This window comes from Cavia porcellus, unplaced genomic scaffold (genome assembly GCF_034190915.1).
Source record: "Cavia porcellus strain 051 isolate PalLab524CR breed Dunkin Hartley unplaced genomic scaffold, mCavPor4.1 scaffold_11, whole genome shotgun sequence".
In the NCBI taxonomy this organism is placed as follows: Eukaryota; Metazoa; Chordata; class Mammalia; order Rodentia; family Caviidae; genus Cavia; species Cavia porcellus.
Genome location: NW_026947494.1, coordinates 62,148,199 through 62,171,476, shown reverse-complemented (window position 1 = coordinate 62,171,476; position 23,278 = coordinate 62,148,199). Strand labels below are relative to the sequence as shown.

The 23,278-nt window shown below is 45.5% G+C and overlaps 1 protein-coding gene across 1 annotated transcript; it reads left to right on the top strand.

Moving 5' to 3' along the window:
• Positions 1-1,329: 1,329 nt before the first annotated feature.
• Positions 1,330-18,929, top strand: F2r (coagulation factor II thrombin receptor). Its single transcript, XM_003470237.4, has 2 exons — positions 1,330-1,862; positions 15,909-18,929. The coding sequence occupies exons 1-2, from the start codon at positions 1,778-1,780 to the stop codon at positions 17,102-17,104; spliced, it is 1,281 nt and encodes a 426-aa protein (XP_003470285.2). The 5' UTR covers positions 1,330-1,777; the 3' UTR covers positions 17,105-18,929.
• The last annotated feature ends 4,349 nt before the right edge of the window (positions 18,930-23,278 follow it).

Here is a 23,278-nt window from a genome sequence, read left to right as displayed (position 1 = left end):
TATTCCTCTTACCCCACAGCAGCAGCAGGGCATCTGGGAACTTGCAGAAATGTAAATGCTTGGGCCACACCCCAGGCCCACAGAGCCAGAGCTCTGAGATCCCACCCAGCACTAATGCTGGGTGAGCAGCACGGTCTTTGAATACTGTTTATGACACTCTGGATAAGATGTCCTCCTATCTCCCCATCACCTGGGATATTTGTCAGATACACAGAACCTAAAACCATAAGGCTGACACTTCTTCCAGGAATCCACACTTGTGCATACTAAACGTTAAAACCTCCGTGACCACCTCAGTTATCAGGCCAGTTGTCCCTACCACCCCATTAGCACTGGTAGCTCCACGCCAGGTTCAAGTGACCCGTATTTCACTTAATGATCTCATGCACAAACATAGTGAGGCAAAGGAGACACCAACCATGAAAGGAGGAGGACAGGCCAACTCCAATACTGCCGGGACACAGGAGAGGACACAGGGTCTACTGTGTGCAGGTTTGGACCGCCCACTCACTGAGGCTCCAAGAGGGACACAATTGTACTTCATATCTTTACAACAGTCAGAAAGTTTTGTTAATATTTTCAAATTTTGCACTGTATTTCATTGATTCTAAAGATATCCTCCATGATTAAACAATGCTGAAATTGGAGTGTTTTTTTACAATCACTGGTATGTCCCAGTTTTATTAGAGGCATTTTTTTTTCTTGCACAAGTTAAAAGGATGGATCTTTCTGCAATACTGGAAGTCAAACTCAGAGCCTCAGGAATGCTAGGCAAGCCCTGGACACTGAGTTACAAGTCCAGCCCATAGGATTCCATTTTGATACAGAGTCTAAGTAGCCCAGGTTGGCCTTGAACTTCCAATCCGCCTGCCTCAGCCTCCCAAATAGCTAGGATTACAAGCATGCACCATTACACCTGGCTAAAAGTGATAAATCAATGACATTTTAGCAGTAGTGAAAAATAAGGCCGGACTCTTCTACCCAGCTCTGTACAGGCCGCAGCGAAAATTTGTTAGAAGCTTGCCCTCTGGCAGTGAGCAGAGCCTTCGCTGTGGCCTGCACAGCAGCCCGGCCCATCAGCGGCCCAAGCTGGCAAGCGGCTCAGGGTTTGCGGCTGAACTGCCTGCAAACGGCCGACCAGAAGGACTGGTCTCTGTCGGCGGCCCAGGGGATCCGAGCAAAGCGGTCTGCGGGCCCCTCCACCAAGCCTCGGCAGCGACGTCCCCCGGGAACCTCTGAGCGCTGTTGAGCTTCCCCTCCAGAGGCTTGGCCACGACCAGACTTGGAAAGGTCAAAGGACGCCCCGGGCGTCGCCCTCAGAGTCTCGCCAGGGGGCCCCTGCAGTGACAGATCGGAGCGCTGGAGAGATTTGCTGGTGGCGGCTGAGGGTCTTTACGATAAATCCTCCAACGGGGTAAAATGCAGTGAATCCTGTCCAAACATCTGGGGACAGCCCTGTCCCCACAACATAAACTTAAATCCATTTCCCCTACACTGCAAGAACAGGCGATACACCCATTTTCCGTCCAGCCACCGAGCTGCAACCCGAACCGACGGCAGCCAAGGGCACACAACCGGGACAAAGCGCCAGGGCGCACGTGTGCGGCAGAGTGGCCGCGCGGGGGCGCACGACCTGATCGCCCGGAGCGCCCCTCCGCGTCTCCGTGTCTCCGCCCCTTGCAACCCCGGCCCCACCGCCGCCGCCCGCGGGACCCGCAGCCTCCTGCTGCCTGCGGCGCCCAGCGGGGCCGAACGGAACCCGCGCCGCGCGGAGACCATGGGGCCGCGGCGCCTGTTGCTTCTCGCCGCGGGCCTCAGCCTGTGCCGTCCGCTGCCGACGAGCGCCCGGGCCCACGAGCCAGGTGAGGGCTGGGACGCGCGAGGCTGCGGGGCTGGGTGGCCTGGAGGCGGCCCCGCCTCGGTGTCCCCAGAAGCCACGCGGGGTCGGGGCACCCTCCCCGCAGAAGGGGTCTCGCTTGCTCCGCCAGCCGGCGCCGGTCTGCCCCCGGGACGCGCCTCGTTTCTCCGCCGTGCGGTGCCTGCGGTTCTTCTGGTTCGTGCAACTTTGCCGAGGGAGCCGGGCGGGGAGGCCGCTTTGTGCGTTCCCGGAAACCCACTCCTGGGCCGAGGAAAGGGTCCTCTCCCTGGGGCCAGCTCCCTCAGACGCCCCCGGCCTGGCGAGAGGCCCTGCCAGTCGCGTTTCTAAAGTTTCTAAGCTCCAGGGTGCTGAACGAAGGAAGCCTGCTGTCTGCTGGGCCATGGTGTCCATTGCTCCCGCCGAGCCGAGCAGACACCAATCAATGAGGGAGAAAAATGGATTTTTAAGAAAAGTTTCTTAATAACAAGATTAGCAACTTTCAACGGTTTTTTTCGTGCAGGTTTTCTTGTTATCAGTGAAAAAAATGTGTGCTCCGGTTTGCTCCTACATAACCAGATTAAGAGGGGACAAAGACACGGCGTGTTCCCTGCCCAGCCTCTTTGTTCAAGGCAGGAGATGCTCTGGGGAAACTCGGGGCTCCAGCCCCAGACTTCAGCAGTGTAACAGCCCTTTATCACCAGCGCTGTTCGGGGGTATTCGGGGGTCCTGAGTGCGTAGAGCGTTGTGTGACTGCTCAGTATTACCTGAGGACCAGCGCCTGAGAGTATGAATTTTTATGTAGATTTGACCCTGAGGTGGAGGATGGGGACACACAGCCACCACATCCACTGTGCCACCGGAGGTCCCAAGACCCCAGGGAGGTTAGGGGCTCCTGCAGAGAGTGAAGTTTATGTCAAAGTTGTTGTTTTCTTTCTTTTTTTGGTACCAAGGATCTAACTCACGACCTTGAGCTTTCCAGGCAGGTGTTATGCTGCAGAGCTAAGTCCCTGACCCAAAGTTGTTGTTTTCTGCCCCGCCTTTTAACTTCCTCATGGAAGGAATGGCACATCCTGAGGCAGACAGAAAGACAACCTGACCAGAAGTCTGCTCATCTGTCCACACTACTCCTGGAGCCACTCGGGGTGGGGCGGGAGAGAAGGGAGTGTGTGTTGTGTTAAGCCCTGTACTCCTGTCAGGCTGCTCGGTCAGCCGTCAGGAGTCATCACCGACTGGATGGTCTCATTTCACCCTCTCAAAAGGTGCGGTCAAGTGGGAGTTCATCACCATGGCTAGTTCTGAAACAGGTCAGGGTCCATGTGTGGAAAATGGGGGAGAGGGGCAGAGGGATCCCACCCACACAGGGTGCAGGCTGGAAGTGGGGCTGTGTCTTTAGAGAGTTTTAAATCACTGTCAAATGAAGCAGATCGGCTTTCTCTGATCGCTGTCCACTGACGGTTCTGGACAGTGTCTGTCCTGCCATGTGGGTGCGCCACCCTGCTGCGGCCCCAGTCCTCTAGTGGCCTTGCTGGAAGCCTGTGTCTAGAAATGCCATCCTCTGTGCAGACGAAAGTTGTGATGCCCTCGGGCTTGACCCTGACCTGTGCTTTTCCGCAGCGCTTTCAGACTTTCTGATCCCATTCATTGTGGCTCTTCCTGCCTTGTCATGTTGTGGGAATCTCCTCTTCCCAGCCAAGATTGTAAACTTCACTTATTCCCCATGGGATCTGAACCAAATGTTCCCTCTTCAATGTTTATTGAGGAACTCTCAAGCTCATTAAGTACCTTCCATTCCTTTGACCCTGAGATGACTTCACATTCACTACAGAGGGCCAGTATCCAAGAGCACAAGGCAATGCAATGGATTTTAGAAGGACTGGGAGGCATTGTTGGTGCTGAGGCAGAGCCCACTCCGTGGGGTATCCTACACAGAGCCCTCCTGACCCCCTCCCCATCAAGCCAGCTCCTTAGCAAGGAGCAAGGGCCAGGGAGCTGTGCGTGGGCCCCAGCATCTTACCAGCACCCCTTCATCCTTCCCCCACTTCAGCTAGCCCCATCCCTTTCTCCTCCCCTAAGAAGTTTGCTTTCTGTGGCCTCTGTCCTCATGTTCCTCCCTATTCCTCACCAGGTCACATTTCATTAGGGTACCCTTCCCAGCTGGCAGCTGCCTGGGTACGGGGCACAGATTCCCTTCCCTCCTGCACATACCTGCCTTTTGGACAGATGTCATCCCCTCATTAGAGAGGACACTGAGACCCAAAACAATAGTCACAAGTCTCAGAAGAGCTGGAGTTGAGACTTGACCACAGGTCAGTCTTTTCTACATGGAAGCCTTCTCTACCACTCTGTAAAGGGGGGGCATCTTGACCCCCCAAAAATGCTCCCCTGTGTTCCCCAGTACCTGTGGAGAGCAGAGTGTACCCTATAAGCCAGATGCACCAGACCAGGGGACAAGGGACAGTTATCTAGTAAACCTTCCCAAAAGGTCTGCTGTTCTGCTTTCATTTTGGTAACGGATGATAAAGCAGGCTATTAATAGACCCTTATGAAATTTTTCTTTTTCCTTTTGAAACAGGATTTCACTGTGTAGTCCAGGTTGGCCTTGAACTCACAGTGAGCCTCCTGCCTCAGCTTTTGGAGTGCTGGGATTACAGGCATGTGCCACCATGCCTGGCATAGATCCTTATTCTTTAATATATGTTAATTGCCTGGTACCAAGAATTGGGGATCAAAAAGCTGAACAGAAAGACTCAGACCTGGATGGTGAGAAGTTAGGTAATATAGAACTCAGCACGTTTACGAGTATTTTTTTTTGTTAAACAGCAGGAAAAACACTAAGAAATATACTTTACAGTTTGCAGTAGAGCTGTGTGCAGTAAACACACGTAGATAATCGTGGAACACGTAGATAGCAAACAGGTTTCACTAAACAGTATCTGCCTTTATTACATGCCATACATTCTGATATCTTTTACACTTCGTTTTGTTGTTTTGTTTTGTTATGGCAGTACAGGGTTGAAACCAAGGCCTTCACACTGATCTGCATCACCAGACCTTTTTAAATGTTTTTGTTTTACACAGGGTCTCGCTAAATTGCTCCAGCTGGCTACAGCTTGGGATCCTCCTGCCTCAGCCTCTTAGAATGCTGAGATTACAGACATGAGCCATCAGATCCTGCTCACTATCTTACCTTTTTAAAAAATATCCACTGCAACTCTCTACATTAATTCACAGCCACTACGATGCATCTAGCGTAATTTAAAACAGCACAGCAGGCACAATGAATTATCCTGTGACAGAGGAAAGGTCCTACAGCTTTGTGAGGAAAGCCTGTTTTCCCAGACCCTGTGAATTTGAGTTCAGGTTTACAAAGTACAGAAGGACGTGAGCAGGGCTGCAGGCTTGGGGGACCAGTGCTGGGGGCTTCGGCTCTCACACTGTGTGTTGGAGAGTAAGGAGTTGCCTTTCTGGCATGGGAGCTCCAGAACCATAACCTGGGAGGAGGAGAGACCTAGAAGGGTAGAAAAAGGCCGGGCAGGTGCTTCCCCGGGAGGTATCCTGGCATTCCTGACCCTGTGGTGGCGGTAGCAGTGGTGGTGGGCACCCCAAGCAGAGGCCCCCACACTTCCCTTGGGCCGGCTGTGGTCTTGGTGCCGCTGAACCTCCTTCCTGTCACCTCCCTGCCCCCGGCTTCCTTCCAGGCTTGCATCCCTGCACTTTCTGAGGAGCCTGGCTCTGTTCCTGGGGGCTCCTGTGCCTAGGGTAGAGGAGAGGCAGGCTCCAGGCAGCGGCCCCTTCCTGGCCCTATGGAGAGTTTACTGTATTCTACCTTTAATCCTGCTTTTTCTGTGGCACACTTTTATTCACTCTGTGGTCTTGTTGCTGCACCGTTTTAGAACAATGATTTAGCAATTTTGCTTTGTTCATGTCCTTGAATGTCTTCCTCACGTCCATCATCTGAAGCACAGAGCTGCTGGCATGTGGTTGGCATGTAGCCAGAGTCCACAGGACCCACGGTTCCCAAGCCACAGCCACGTTTGCTGTCACCTGAAGTCATGCGTCCACGTGTCCACATGCTGCCCCACGTGGCAAAAAGGATGGGCACATTCACAGCTGGTGAAGTGATAAAAGGAGATATTGTTTTAGGAGTCAGTTACCGGCCACAAGTTTTAAAGAGACAGTGGTTTAGTGTAGTCAGAGTCAAAGTTTTGGAGCTAGGCAGAGTGAGGTTCAAGTCCTGCCTGGCTCCTCTACTTAGCAATTGTGTGACTTTGAATCGGTTACATGTTCTCTCATTTTTTTCATGTACCAGTTTCTCCATATTCCAGGTAAGCCTCAAAAGAGTTAACACTGTAAACATTCAAGAACATTTTTCCCTTCAGAAATGTGACAAAACAAAACCAAAAATCCTTACTCGGGAAAATAAAGAGTATAAAATACTTGTTTTCCTTTTTAAAAAAAATTTTATTATAGAATTATCAAGCATATCTCCAAATGAAAATTATATCCCCCCACGCCCATCAACTGGCTTCAGCGTTATTTATGTCTGACCAATCATCTTTTACCTATATCCTTACTTTACCTATACCCCTAAAGGGAAAATTCTTAAAGCAAAGTTCAGGCACCGCATCACTTCATCTTTAAATAATCAGTATATATCCCTAGAGATACATACGTCCAATACCATTAAAATACCTTAAAGAAAAACAGTTCCTTAGTATCACGTAATGGTCACTGTGTGTCCAGGTTTTCTTGTCTTGTTAATGGCTGTTAACTGTTGGTTTGTTCAAAGCAGAATCAAAGAAGTGTCAGCATGTATTTGATTGATGTTTCCTTAGATGTTTCAAGTCTTTCCCTTACCCACAGCTGTTTTTCTTTGGTTTGGGGGGGCTTGTTTTTGTGGGGGGGGTTATGATACTGGAGATCAAATCCAGGGCAGAGCACAATGGTGGGTAACCTACTGCATGCATGCTGTTTTTCTTTTAAGACAAAATATGTTGATGTATGAGTTGTTTTTTTCTAGACTAAAACCTCAGTATTCCATTTTAACTGCGATGTTGGCCTTTTCTTGTGAGTAAGTGGGTTCCGCGTTGTGGTTTGGTACTTGTCTCTAAAAGGTTCACTATCCCTGGCCTAGCACCTGGCCCTGCCCATTTTTCACTAGTTGTCAAGGAAACGAAACTGTCTTACAGACTTTCCTACATACCAGATCTGACTTAAGCTCGTGGAACATATGGGAAAGTTGTTTCCATCATTATTTTTTTGATGGTGATGGAATTGTTGTATCTTTGGCCAATGCAGTCCCCTTCAAGTCGCCCCACAGTCTCCAACCTATCCCTATGCACATCTTACTGTGCACTGCTGAAACAAGCCCTTTCTGTGTGGAGTGTGGGTGAGGTCCTAGGAATTCTGCGTGGTTAATCCCCCAAAAGCATGAGCCAGGGGGACACAGCTCTGAGTCACTGCCTGGCTGTCCCTGTGAGAAACTGCCGTGGCATAAAGCCCAGGATTGAACGGGACGTGGTGAGCACCAGGTCACACCAGAGAAGGCCCTGCGGACTCCACTCTAAGTACCCACATTCAGTCTGTGCATGGCTGTGCTGTGTTCAATAACAAAACCACTCTAGTGGTATTTAAGAAACCTGGGTTAAGTGAAACTTAGCAAGAAATATGACTGATTTTAAGGTCTGTGTGAAACTATAGCCTAACAACAAAAGCACAGATGAATTACAAGAACTTTAGGCAAACTGACAGGCAGTTTCCCCATGACCTCTGAGCTGGGCTAGGAAGGTAGGAAAAGTGAAATATGTGACTCTAATTTCAGTCTGAGGGACCTGAGCTAGTTGGAAGTGCCTACTCACCTTACTTAGCATGTATGTTTCTTTGATGCTGATCTACATCTATATAATCACATTTACAGTGCAAGAAAAGGGAACAGCTCCATCAGTGATATTTAAGCAAGTGATTATGCATTCTTCTTGGTTCCTGGCTTATAAAAATTGCATGTTTTCTCCAGTATAATGTTTCTGTCATAAACACTGTAGTATTGGCCAGGAAGGATTAGTTAGAAAAGACATTTTTGAACATAAATACTAAAAGCAAAGACTAAGTATTAAAGGCTGGCAGTTTTATTTTCTTTTTTCTTTTATTTATTTATGGGGGGGGGCATACTGGGGATCGAACTCATGACCCTGTGCTTGCCAGGCAGGAACTTACACTGCTGAGCTAAATCCCCAGCCCCTTGGCAGTTTTATTTTCACATTAAGTAATCGAATTCAGTAATCGAAGCTTAGTTAAGAGTATGCAATAGTTTTCAAATCACATCACTCTTCCAGGAATGGCCTTGATCCGTGTACACATGCGTGCGTATGTGCGTGCGTGCTGTGCGTGTGTTTGTGAGTATGTGTTCCTGTGCACCTCTTTGTATCTGGCCAAACTCATGACACAGCAGAGCTGAGTCACACTGCTGTCGTGTCCCACTGGTCAGCATTTGCCAGACACATGTCTCTGTGGTTTTAAAGTGTAGGACCCAGGGATTCTTTCCTTCCAGAACTCAGGGATTTTGTTCTACATTCCACAGGGCTTTCCAGTGTCAGCCAGCATGTGACTGGGTCAAGGTGAATGTGGAGTAAAGTCGATATATCCCAAAGGGAAGAAAAGTGTGCTTCCAGAAAAGACTGAATTTGCACTCCAATGATTTACAGCTCCGAACCTTAGGCATCAGGCATGACTCTTTGCAACCTGCTCCTGTCCCTTATCATATGGAAAAACTAAGCATTGTGAAACACAAGGGGCGAGGAGCTTATGAGAGTCCAGAACCCTTTTTTCCCCCATACTGAGGATGGAGTGCAGGGTCTTCACACTGAGTTACACTGCCTGATTGTTACTGCTTCCAAACATAGGTATCTGTTTCTCATGGGCTGCTCCAGCTGCCAAAGGTGACGGCCATTCAAACAGGTATTAAGTGGCCCAGATGGGTACTGTAACCCCACTGTAATGATTCTTAGCTCAGTTCTGAGAGGTGTGGGGACTCCTGACAGAGCCACTGTTAGAATGCAAACATGTGACTAGTTTAAGGAGCACTAGCCATGAGCAGGACACCATCCCAGTGATTCAGGGTTAATAGAGTTCCATGCCCAGGGAGCGGTTCACACACACCTCCTCCTCTCTGGCGACAGCCCTATGAAAGTCTTCCAGGCTGCCCTTCCCGGGCCTAGGTGTCACTTCACTGCTGCCTAAGTGCATTTCAGTGGAGTATTTTCTTTTACCTAATTGACCATAGTTGCAATGCATCCTTTAAAATCCTTACCTGTGGCCGGGAATTTAGCTCAGTGGCATAAGCGCCTGCCTGGCAAGTGCAATCCCAGTACCAAAAAAAAAAAATTCCCTATTTCAACACTTGTATTAACTCAAGATTGAGTTTTTGTTTATTTTGTTTATTGAGCTTTTTACTTAAGGATGAGTCACTCTTCTAAAAAAAATGGATGAGTCACACTTTACTGATTTTTTTTTTTTTTTTTTGTATCAGGAGTTGAACTCATGACCTCACACTTGCCAGGCAGGTATTGTGCCACTGAGCTATATCCTCAGCTCCCCCTTTTTTTCCTACACACATTGTGAAATGACTAAATCAAGCTAATTACTATAAGCATCACATGACATACTTATTTTTGGGGGTGAGAGCACTTAAAATCTGTTCTTTTAGTCATTTTCTTAGGTACAATTCATTATAAGTAACTACAGTCATTATGCTGTCAATTGACCTTTTGAACTTCTTCCTAACTGAAATTTTGTAACTTTTTTTTTGTGACTACATCCCCTCCCAAAGCTTTGTATTTTTATTTTGAGACAGGATCTGGCTAAGTTCCTAAGGTGCGGGGGCTTGAATTTGTGGTCCTTTTGCCTCAGTCTCCCAGAGTTTGGGCATGCACCACCACACCCTGCTTAAAATTGTGTGCCTTTGGGGCTGGTTAGCTCAGCAGCAAAAGCCCCTGCCTTGCAAGCAGGTAGGTGGTCGTGAGTTCCATCCCCAGTAACGATTAAAAAACAAAACTTTAAAAAAAAATTGTGGGGGCTGGGAATTTAGCTCAGCGGCATAAGCGCCTGCCTTGCAAGCAGGCAGTCGTGAGTTCAATCCCCGGTACCGATAAAAATGAAAATGAAAAAGACCAAAAAAAAAAAAAAATTGTGTGCCTTTGTTGAGTGTCTTCCCCAGCCCCGCCTGGACCCTTGGGAACCACCATCCTCCCTACTCCATGAGCTGACCCTTGTGAGGGCCCTCATCCAGATAAGGTCAAGCACTCCGTGGCCAACCTGGTTTATTTCACTCAGCACAGTGCTCTCAAGGGTCATCCGCGTGCCCACAGGTGACACAGCCTCCTCCTCACAGCTGTTACCATGCCGCTGAGTGTGTGCACCATGCTGTCAGTATCCATCCCCCTTCTGGGCGCCACCAGGTTGGCTTGGTGGCTCCTTCTCTGTGAATAATGGATATGCAGTGTGGGCATGCAAATGTCTCTCGGATACACTGCCTTCACTTCCTTTGGATACATCCACAGTAGTCACATTGCTGAACTCTGGTAGTTTTGGTTTTTTAAAATTTTTCAAGATGCCAGCGTCCTGTTTTCCAGATGGTTGTATTAATTTACATTCTGATGGGCTGTGTACAGTTGTTTACTTTGGTTCACAACCTGGCACGTGCTTGTCACCTTCATTTTCTCATAATAGCCACTCAAACAGTTTTAAAGTACATGTGGTTTTACTCCGCTCTTCCTTGGTATTTCCTTTCTGTTCTGTAGACTTTCTTCTTTGCTGTTGAGTTGTTTTTGCTGTGTAGAAGCTTTAATTTAATGCCGTCCTATTTGTCTATTTCTGCTCTTGTTTTCTGTACTCTTAGGGTCATAGCTAAAAAGTCTTTGTCCAGAACAATGTCATAGAGCTTTTTTTCTTCTAGTGCTTTCTAACATTGTCCTGGGTCATTTTGAGTTGAGTTTTGTATGTGATGTGGTTGGAGAGGGGAGATCTAGAGCTTAGCATTTTTCGTTTAAAAGATGGTTAGATCTGGTAAAACCTCCGTTTCCCTTACACTGAGTGGTTATGTGTTGGACATTGTTGTGCTGTGAGGACTGGGTCTTGTTATATTCCTTCAGACAGTATTTCTGCCTTCGTAGTCAATTAATTTGGCTGGACCCAAACTGCAAGGTCTCTTGATCACTACAGTTCTTTTCTTCTAAGTAGAGGTACTTTGCCTCTGTCCTACACAGGAATGGTTCAAGGGTCAGCCAAAACCTAGGGCAGAATTTACACTAGGATTTAGGGGTTCCTCTCTTTGGCTTTTCCTCTCTGGATTTCAAACTTTGCATATGTGTGAGTGTGTGTGTGTGTGTGTGTGTGTGTGTGTGTGTGTGTGTGTGTGTGTTGAGCATTGTTCCTTCTGGTTTTGTCTTTGAGAAAGGGTCTCATTCTGTAGTTCAGGCTAGCTTTGAACTCACCATGTAGCCAAGGCTGCCCTCGAACTTTCACCAATCCTCCTGCTTCAGCCTCCCAAAAGCTGAGATTGCAGATGTGTGCCACCACACTGGGCTTCTGTCTCCTAACTTTTCAGTGATTAGGTGCTTCTGATCAGGTAGCTACATATGGGGCCTCAGTTTGTTACGATGGCTCACAGAACTTTGTTCTCTCATTCTTTAGGCCACATAGACTGTTAGTCAGCTTTTCTGATATTTTAGTCAATTGTTTTTGTCTGAATCTTTCTGAATTTTAAACAACTGTTCTGATAGAGGGAAAACTTACCTCCTCTCCCACACAACGCCTACACTTGTGATGTGGAGGAATTGTCCTATGCCTCATGCAGTTCATTCTCCTGCAGACACCATCTGGGTGTCCTCAAACTTAACTCATCCTGACACTGTCTGTCTGAGTGTGACTCAGACCACACAGGCAGAGGGCTCTATTGCACGACACAGTCTCCCGTGCCAGTCACATGTCTGGCCCACTGGCTGTGTACCACCGGCCTCCAGAGCCTGCAAGGCTCACAGAATCCAAGAAACACGTTAGCCACCCTTTCCCAGCAGAGACACTGGTGAGCAGTGGGCTGGGAGAGGAACACAGGACAAAACAAGAGGAAGGGACACAGCGCAACCTGCCCTTGCTCTCTACTCTGGCCTCTGTCTTTGCCATGAGCCGCACCTATCCTGGAGTTTTGAAGGGGCCACTATCCTCTAGTTAGCACCTGCACATATAAGATAGTCTTTTCTGTCTGGCTAGAGATTCCAAGAATTTTACTTAGGAGCTATATGCTAGAAAACGAGAACATGACCAGATATGTTTTTCACAGTGTCACAGACTGAATGATGTCACTTGCAAAGCCAAACGTCACTGAAAACAAGAATAGTGACATCCTTTCCTCCAGGATTTAGCCCTCCCCGCCTCAGCCCTCACCTTTTTCCAGCCTGATAACCTAGATGCCTCCACGCCACAGATGGATGGCTGTCCCTTTCCGGCAAGGGTGCCCAGCCAGTCACTGTCATGGAAGGGATGGCTGAACCAGATACTGGGAGCAGAGCCCGTTCTTGTGTAGAGTGACATCTCTGTGTGTAAACTGTCCTTGCTGGAAGGATTCTGCTCCTGAAAAACAAAACCGAAGGTTTGAAAATCCAATATACTTGTCCTGTTTCCATCCAAGTTTTAAAATACTCTGACAGCATTCTGAGACCTGCGTGGATCTTCATCCTTTTCCTAAGTCATTTCTTTTCTTTTCTTTTTCCCCTGTCTTTTTTTTTTTTTTTTTTTTTTTTTTTTTTGAGAGTTTCACTATGCAGCTCAGGCTAGCCTTGAACTCATTTTGTAGCCCAGGCTGGCCTCAAACTTGCAGTGATTCTCCTGCCTCAGGCTCCTGAGTAGTGGGAATACAGGCGTGCACCACCACACCTGGCTTGCTAATTGTTTTTCTTTTCTTGTCTCAACTTTCCAAGACCTACCAGGCATTTTATCCCCATCTCTTCTCCTCAGTGGCAGGATTTTACTAGAACTCCTCAGAAGGAAAAGCTGATTGAATTCCCTCTGCTAAGTGTTGCTTTTTATCTGATTAACATTTCAAATGGATTGTTTCTTTTTTTTAAAGTTTTATTTAAAAGGAAAAAGAGAAAAAACAAAACAGTGTAAGGTACAAGTAATACAGAACTACAAAAAAAAACAAAAAACAAAAAACAAAACAGTAAGAAATCACCAGTTAATAGATTACACATTGTCATCTTAGAAATAGTTGCTCAAGTCACAGGATCAAAGCATACAAAGTGGACATTCAAACAGTGAGACCACAAACAATTGTGTTCAATGATCCACAAAAACTCAGTAATATGGTCGTCTGTCCTAACACACCTAAACACACTTGCAGTTGTATCCTTTAGAGCACTTTTTTTTCCTCTTTTTTAAAACAAAATTTACACATTTGGGTTTTATTACTCCCATAGTTCTTATTATTTTTTTTTTGGAAGAGAATAAAACCAAATATGACAAAACAAAGCTGTCAGTCAAAACAAAGGATGGACATGGCACACGATGTAAAAACAGAGTACAAGGTTATCAACAATGGTTAGCATAATGCCTCTTGCTTCCTTAAAAAGAATTGCCTATATCATTAAGTATAATAAAGTTGAACAAAACAGTACAGAACAAGACCAATAAAACCTAAACATTGTTAACATTACAGGACTTCAAAACAAGATAATAGTCAAACCAGAATGGGCATCATAGTGAATCTTAGTGCCTTCAAAGTAGTTGCCTATACCCTCAACCTAGACACTATCAAACAGAATGGAACAGAGTCTAATCAGTCAAAACAAGATAGTGGGAGTAATACCGGACTTCAAGTCAAGTAAATAGGAAATCAAAAAAGTTACTATAATATATCCTACTGGGTTTTTTTTTTGTTTGTTTTTTCCCCTTAATTAAAAAAATAATAAAAAAATAAATAAATTTTTAATGAATAAGGTGGAGATTGAGATAAAAGAAGACATAACAACATAACACTACAGGTCAAAGCATGACAGTTTCAGCAACCTAGTGCTTCACCACCAAATAACCCGACTTAATAGTAGTTACCATAGTGTTTTTTTCCTTGAAATGCTCGAATGTGACTTCATATACTATAGCATCAAACATATCAAGACAGTGTGAAATCATTCAAGTGGATGAAAGTATTACAGGGTATTTAGAACCAGCTAACAGAAAATGAACAATTGTTTCTATATTATCTCTTTGCCTATAAAAATTTTTGTTTATATTATCACATATAATAAAATCCAGTAAGATACAACATGATAAAACCAATGGAGACAGGAGAGCAACAGTTTGGTGGGGCTTCAAAGCAAGATGATATTAAAGCAGCACTAGCTATTATGATGTCTTGACTTTGTCAAAATAGCTGTTCATTTCATCACAGGCAATAATATCAAGCAGCCCAGAATAAAGCCATTCTAATTAATGAGTGAAAACTTTATAAGGCTTCAAGGCCACATAATGGGGAATCATGATTACCACATACTTTTATATATTTGAATCATTTCTTACACTAGGGAAACTATTTGGTATTCACACGTGTGAGTTTGATTTATTTCACTTATGAGTATGGTCTCAAGCTGCGCCCATTTATTTATAAATATCTCAATGTGATCCTTCTTTATAGCTGAGTAGTACTCCATTGTATAAAAATACCACAACTTTCTTATCCATTCCTCAGTTGATGGACACTTGGGTTGTTTCCAAGATCTGGCGATTACAAATTGTGCTATTATAAACATGGGTGTACATATATCACTGTGGTATGATGCTTTCAGTTTTTCTGGGAATATGCCTAGAAGTGGAATAGCTGGAACAAATGGGACTTCGAATCTCAGCTTTGTGAAAAATCTCTAGACTGACCTCCACAATAGTTGCACCAGTCTACGCTCCCACCAACAGTGCAGGAAAGTTCCTTTTCCCCCACAGCCTCTCCAGCATTTGATGTTGGTAGTTTTCTTGACCCTGGCCATTCTTTTAGGAGTGAGATGGAATCGCAGTGTGGTTTTAATTTGCATTTCTCTAATGACTAATGATGATGAACATTTTTTCATGTATTTATTTGCCACTTGTATTTCTTCATCTGAAAAGTGTGCATTCATCTCAGATGCCATTTTTGGATTGGGTCTTTGAATTTTGGGGGTCTGAGTTTTTTTGGATTTTGTTTCTTGATGGAAGAAGATAATAAAAGGAAGATGTATGTTCCTGAGCATTTATTCTGACATCTGGTTGATACTCGCCAGAGCCAGGTTGGGCAGGAATGTTCCTTGAGATAAGCCAAGGTGTGCTCTAGAACAGGCCAGAGGGCCATCAGCCTGGAGTGAGTGGCCAAGAGCACGTGTCATCCTTCTCAGGCACAAGAAGAGTAAGACTCTATCAGGGCAGTGGTTTAGGCTCGGATGTGTAGATTAAGAATGTGGCACTGTAAACATGCAGACTAAAGATGGTAGAGGAAAACTGACAGGACCAAGGTTCGTAGAATTGGGAGCCCTGAATCCTACTTGAAAGTGCCAGATGCTCCAGCACCTCTTTTAGAGCTCTGTTCACTTTGTGTGTGGATTTTCCTGTCTGCAGGAATGCATTTCACAGGATGGCACAGATTAACTGGCAGAAGTGTGCATGTGGACGCATTGGAGGGAGGAGCGGAGGGCTGGGGTGTGTTTGTGCGTACAGACAGAGGGTGGGACAGAAAGAGAAAGACACTTATCCCTTCCTGTCATCACTCGGTCTTTCCTGAGGGCCCTTGCACCGACCTCTGAAAGTAACCATTCACCTTTGCCCCTTGGAGGAACAAGTAGAAAAGTGTGTGCTTGTATCAAAACAACATCGCAGTGTCTTGAGTCAGCATACCCTCTGTCGACTTCCTGTATGTGATCCGTGTTTTTCCAACCATTCCCCTGTGAAGAAAGTGAGAAACAAGCCGAGGTCAAAAATGTGTTCTAAGTGTCTCTTTTAGCTTTTTAATTCATTCCCTTGTTAAATTTCAATTTTCCAGGGTCCAGAGCAGCAAATCCCACCTTGAACCCCCGCTCGTTCCTTCTCAGGAGCTCCAATGAGGAATTCGAACAGTTCCCTATGGACGAGGAAGGGGAGGCGGACAGCAGCACGGCGCCTGAAACCAGAAACACTTTCTTCAACAAGAGCAGTCCCCTGCGGAAGCCACACCAGCCCTTCATCTCGGAGGACGCCTCAGGCTACCTGACCAGCTCCTGGCTGACCCGCTTCGTCCCCTTTGTCTACACCACAGTGGTGCTCGTCAGCCTCCCGCTGAACCTCCTGGCCATCGCCGTGTTTGTCCTGAAGATGAAGGTGAAGAAGCCGGCCGTGGTCTACATGCTGCACCTGGCCATGGCAGACGTGCTTTTTGTGTCCGTGCTGCCCTTTAAGATCAGCTACTACTTCTCCGGCAGCGACTGGAAGTTTGGCTCTGAAATGTGTCGATTCACCACGGCAGCCTTCTATGGTAACATGTACGCCTCGGTCATGCTCATGACAGCCATCAGTGTGGACCGCTTCCTGGCCGTAGTGTACCCCATCCAGGCCCTGTCCTGGCGCACCCTGGGGAGGGCCTCCTTCACCAGCCTGGCCATCTGGGCTATGGCCATCGCTGGGGTGCTGCCGCTGCTCCTCAGGGAGCAGACCGTCCAGGTCCCGGGGCTCAACATCACCACCTGCCATGATGTGCTCAATGAAACGCTGCTCGAGGGCTTCTATGCCTACTACTTCTCAGCCTTTTCAGCCGTCTTCTTTTTTGTGCCTCTGATCATTTCCTCCATTTGCTATGTGTCCATCATCCGGTGTCTCAGCGCTTCCACGGTCGCCAGTCAGAGCAACAAGTCCCGGGCTGTGTTCTTGTCGGCAGCTGTCTTCTGCATCTTCCTCATCTGCTTTGGGCCCACCAATATCCTCCTGATCACGCATTACTTGTTCCTGTCTCACAGTCCCGCCACGGAGGCCGCCTACTTCGCCTACCTCCTCTGCGTCTGTGTCAGCAGCGTCAGCTGTTGCATCGACCCTCTGATCTACTATTACGCCTCCTCTGAGTGCCAGCGCCACCTGTACAGCATCTTGTGCTGCAAAGAAAATGTGGATCCCAACAGTTACAACAGCAGCGGTCAGTTGATGGCAAGTAAAATGGACACCATCTCTGCTAACATGAATAATAGTATCTACAAGAAGCTGTTAACTTAGCAAAAGTGACTGCCAGTCAGTTAAAAAGAAAGGTTAAAAAGGTGAAAAGCTCAGGAATTCTGTTAGTCCCTGGAAAAATTACTTCATCACCTAAAATAACAAATGTATGATTTGCATACCTGCTTCTTAGGAGAGCATCGATATTGGTTAATTACCGGAAAAAGTAACAGGAATGAAAGGCAGTATTATTCCAAGGGAGAATTGCTGGTGCTACGATAACTGAATGTCACTTTTTATATGTATAGGTGACTCATATATATGTATGTGTATGCACACACAGGTATTATCTGCAGCACGGTATGGTTTAGGCACTTTGAAACCCTCTCTTTTTGCCCCTAGCAATTAGAGAGAGAGAGTGAAAAATACAGTGTGTAAAGTCTGAGTCTCTGACTTGATCTGCAGAGTCTAGGCTGGTGAAATTTTAGCCCTGAACCTCTGAAGATGCCTGAATAGTGACAGATTCCATAGTTTAGACTTAAACATGGACGGCATATGTCTATATGTCACTTATTTTGCAGATATGTGTATTTTAGAATTGTTTGACAGCAATGTTTAACTAATAGAAGGATGAGACTTGGTAGTGTCAGTGGTTTAGATTTTGAAAGCTGTCAAGACATCTGAAAAGCCTGTTTGCCATAGTCGGCAGCTGGCACTGTATTGTATTTGTGAACGGAGACCAAGCGCATTGCCACATGTGACTGCAGTGGGCCTTCCCGAGCTGCCCACCTCAGGAGCTGACCCGGCTGGACTGGGGACTCCAGGCGGGACCCAGTGAGATCCAGGCCACCAAACTCTTCTGGGCTTCCTGAGGCCCCAGATGTGAACCACACATGTCTGTTAGAAACGGGCAAAGCCGGGTATGATGTCCAGGAGGCAGCAGCCGTCAGAGGCTTCTCTGGCTGTCTTGGACCAGGGGAACGCCTGCAGCACCCTGACCAGGACTGAACCCTGCCCTCAGGAGAGCATCAGGGGCATTATGTGGATGTTGGGTGATACATTGATGAACACTAGGCAGTGCCTCAAGCCAGGTGTCACCCAGTGCATTTTTTCACCAGCGAGACCTGCCTGCAGAAGAGCTGGAACACTTGGTTTCTGAGGCCAGTGGTTGTCACATAAAATGAAAACATGACAGAGGATGCATATTTTTAAAAACAAGTCATTCGGCCTACATTAACTGGACAGTATTTATTTATAAATGTTTTGTTCAAAGATAAGTTTTCAAGACTCATTTATGGCAGACTGGTTAGAAATAACAGGAGAAAATGGCTTTGGCATTGAAATCTAGGAAAATTATTCTGTGTTTTTCAGTTTCCTTAAAAGTTAATGAAATGACTGGAGATATAGCTTAATGGCACAGTGCCTGCCTGGCAAGTGCAAGGTCCTGACTTCTCTTCCAAGTGCAAAAAAAAAAAAAACAAAAAAAAGAACAATTAATGAAATGGCTTAAATTTTTAACTCCATGATAAGTATCAAGCATAGAAAATCTTCATAAGTTTAGCAAAGTAAGTGAAAATTAGGTTGAATTTTTTTCTCCTGATTAAAAAGCAGTGGCATTTTAAACAGAAGTGGGAAAGTTGCAAGATAAATGTTTATCTATTTAAAAAAGCAAAGTATTTCCAAATATCAGAATAATTTACATGAGAGTAATATAACTGTATTGTAAGTAGAAGCTACCACTGATTTTATTAACTCAGTTATTATATTTACTGTCATTATTTAGTCTGTATATATTAAAATATCTGTCGTCACAGTACTTAAATGACTTCAGTTTTATGTTCACTCTTTTTAAAATGTCACATAATCTATTAATAAACGTGAAAACGTGCTTGATGTCTCTGTGGAGTGATTTATGTGTATGACCTGGGAGCCTGGCCAGGGAGGCTCACTCTGACTACAGCTGCAGAGCCGTAGGCAGCATTCAGGAAACTGGGGTACCGGTGGCACCCCGCAGACTGGCACTTCTGAGACCCAGAGGGCAGAGGGAGGCACCCCACCCCAGACCTTCACTCTGCCCTCCGGGCCCAGGCTGGAGCCTCCCCTTGCTCCTCATCTCCACTCCAAACCAGAGGCCAAGCAGGTACACTTCATAAAGCGCTGCTTCCTTAAGCATGAAGAGTGGATCTGGGAGAATCAATTGAGATTTTTTTTAAAATCACAATTTCTGCTAAAGACATTGAGTGATTAGCTTTCTGTTTGACTTCTTAGCCCTCTTTAGGAAAATTCAGGTTTATAATGAATATATTTTTAGATTCCTATCTTGTAAATATTGTTGATGACAACTGCAGTTATTCTCTAGTGAGAGAGAAATAAATGTAAAAACAGGAAGAAAGTGGGAGGTGGCACTGCTTCCTGTCCCGGGGAGACAGTCCTGGCTGTCGAGTACTCAGCAGAGGGAGCAGGGGCAGAGTGAGAGCAGATGGCTCTCAGCCTCTGAGAGCTGGAAGCCAATAAAAGGTATTTCTGAAGAAAATACCTGGTAGCCCCAGCACCCTCCTGGAGGGCTGAGGCAGGAGGATCCAAAGTTTAGTGATTTAATGAGTCCCTGTCTCAAAAAACAACACACACAAAAAAATTTAAAGATTCAAGATGTAGTCCTGTCCCACCAGAAGAAAAAAATCTGGATTCACAGTCAATGGAAAAATTACTTCAGGTAAGCAGGAATCGTGATAACAAGAAATTCTTAAGTTTAACACAAGCTTTTTATGTATCTGAGGCCATAGACAAATTACATGAAGTCAGATTTCTGCTCCTCATCACCAAAACAGAATCCTCCCTCCAGCTAGAAAATAACTTTTAAACGCATTATTTTTCAAAATGCAGCTGAGTTCAAAAACACATATGAATTTTATTAACACAAAATGTTTGGGTTTTTTCCCCACTAAGTAAAACATAGTGGTTTTGGAAAAATGGAATAAATGTACAATTGGAAAAAATTTAGGTTTTAGTTCCAGGTTTAAGACATGAAGAAGGCTGGCAGCACATGCTTGAGGAAGCCTTGTGTTCACAGCGAGTGGAAAATGTGAAGCAGCGTTGATCACCCAGCCTTGCAGGCTTCTGAGGCTGGGCCTTCCCGAGCAGCTGATCTCCAAGCGGGAACCGTAATAACTGGGAAGCAGACACTGCTGACAGCCGTCATTTCCTAAATTATTAGCTGTATGACCAGGCCTGTCAGATTATTAGGTTAAACATACGTGCAGAGAAACTGAAAGATAAAGCTAGTGGTGTCTCAGGATGGCATGGTGACTCGAACCACATCTAAGGAAGAGGAGCAGTGGCACAGTGCGGTGATCCCCAAAACCCCTACAGGAGTGTAAAAATTTAAACACTACAAGTGCCCCATTAAACTGTGGCTTGGGGACTAGTATATATATATAAGCCTTGGTCATCCCTGTCTCTCCCCTACAATGCCACCCTACCTTGGAGCCAGCTGATTATACACGGAAACCTCACACTGAGCTAAATACACCTTTACCTTTGGGTGTTGGGTATTTTGTCTCGGCACTGAGAGAAAAAAGACGGAATGAATCATATTTATGAGAATGTAGTATGTTGTCAGATGTAAGGGATTTATTGTTTTAAACTGAAGTATTTTCAAAACTTCTCCATTTTGTCTAATATGGGGAATATTGTTAGAGAAAATCAGTGGTAGCCTGGTAAATTGAAGCTCCAGAAAAATCCCTGACTTGTAGCATTCACCAATTGCAGTGGTATAAATACTCCTTACAGTGCCAATGTCAAGATTCCAACACTTTAACTGTTGGCTTGAAAAAATTGTGGACACTGAATCCTTGAGCAGGTACCAGCTGACACCAACACTCCACGGGATAAAACCCACATACACAAAGTTCCTCGTGGTCCTCAGTAGTTTAAAGTGTGCTACAGAAGCCCCAGCCAAAGAAACTTGAAAGTAAAATTGTTTTTATACAAGATTTCCCAACTTTCCACCCTAAAGAAGACCAAGAAACTGGTAATAATAAAGCAAACAGGAGCAAAGAGTTGATAGATCTGACTATTGAAGCAATAGAAACTGACTCAGGTCACCAGATGCTTAGAGCTCCCAGGGCAGGAAGCCCTGTGTAAGGCCTGGTTTTCAGCTGAGGTCTTGAGGGAAGAGGGGCTGGCATGGTTTGGGCCCCTCCAGCCAAGAGATTATCAAATCAGCAGCCGGCTCCACCCATGCCTGTGATCCTAGAAACTGAAAGCCTGCATGAGGGCAGAGAATGCTGCCTGGATGCCAGGCTAGCATCCAGAGGTCAGGCTCAGCAGCACCTTGGAATTCAGAGAACAGGACTTTTGTGTTTTCTATCCGGCTGAGCGTGACTCAGCCAGTGGAAAGCACACCTTTGAAGCTCCAGGCTTAGTGGACTGTAGCCCGGGAGAAGGCAGGGCTGGCCTAGCTGCGTCGCCCTGAATGACCACCTCGTCAAGGTGAGAAGGTCATCAAAAGAGGCTGCTGCTGCTACTGAGACATATTTATGGCCAAGCCTATAATTATCATGCATGTGCTTTTGTTTTCTATCTTTTCATAGAGTTTACTGGATAAATGTTGTACAACACACTTTAACATTTCACTCTGAGTGCACTGAGGATGAGAAACAATGTACATTCAGTCTACAAAAATGAAATTAGCTGTGGAGATTGAAGTATAGGCAAAAGGTGGAATGAAGCAAAGCTGAAATACTAAGCAACTAAATCAACGTAAGTGAAATAGCAAGATGGTTGTTCTAGATTTTAAACACCACCAAGTTTCCTGTCAAAAAAAAGTCAGAATCTGGTTTGTGACAAAATGGTTTTGAGAATTTGCCATGAGAAAAAAATACTTCAATATATAAAACCTGTTCTCTTCCAATTCTTTTGCTTTCATATTATTATATGGAAAATCAGAACTAGGCAGGAAATGTTAGGCTTTATCAAAAATTAATAGCTTTTGCCTCTCTAATTAGAACCAGAAAACCAAAGGAGCAAGAAACCAGGCCCAGAAAGGTACCAAGTAATGCAGTTACCATAAGAATTCCTAAGCAAGAGTTGGAGGAGGAGTAAGCCAGAAACATAAAAATCCTAGGTAAGCAGACCCTCTCACCTACTTCTGATAAAATGCAAAGGAGAAAAGTGGCAGCCAGCTAAAGACTCTCATTTAATAGGTAAAATACACACACACACACACACACACACACACACACCCATCATAAAGAGACAGGAATGAATCCAACAACCAAAAAGAACATAGACAGAGATCAAACACAGGCAAAGAACCAATCAGATGGTGACAACTTCCAGGTGCCCGCATCAGGGATGGGAAGAATCACCAGTCCTAAACAAAAGTAGCCAGGGACAAGGGCTTGGGGGTATTTCCTTTCTGATTCCTCTTACTGCCAGAGTAGCTGTCTATCTTCTCTTTTTCTATCCTTTTCCAAATAAACTATCTTCCTTTATTTTACTTGTTTTTTGGTCTTTTTATCGGTACCGGGGATCGAACTCACGACTGCCTGCTTGCAAGGCAGGCACTTATGCCGCTGAGCTAAATCTCCAGCCCTTATCTTCCTTTATTTTAAACTCTGCCTCTTTAATTCCTTACCGGTGCAGTGAGTTTACAATCCAGGTAGCTGCATGTCCCCACAAGAAGTGATGTGTATACCCCTCCCCTCACCAGTACAACATCAGGGCCTTCCCATCATTCTACACAAATGAAGTTTCTGTTTTTATTTTGTTGTTTGATAAGGATTCGAACTCACAACTTCATGCTTGCCAGACAGGCGCTGCACTGCTGAGCTGCATTATACTCTGGCCCCAGAGGAAGAGTCTGAAGCTTGATGTACATCTGTTTTGTTTCTTAACCTGAGATACAGAGTAGCTCTTGAAACTGCCCCAAGGCCATGCTCCCCTCTTAGAAACTGGTTTGAACCACAATCTCCAGAGACTAGGCCTGAAGCATGGATATTGTTTGCACACACCTGATATAACTGGCACACCCACCAATTCTAAGGAGTAAGCCAGGGTTCATAGTCATTGCTGGAAAAAGGTGCTTCTCAATTTTCACCTGGATCCCAATTATCTGAAGATCCTACCTATCAAGACAGGTCTGGGGTAGTATCTGTTTGCCTAACAGCTTTGCAGAAAATACCGAAGTTGCTGGAGTTGCTGGTCCCTGCACTACATGTTGAGTGGTAGCAGGAC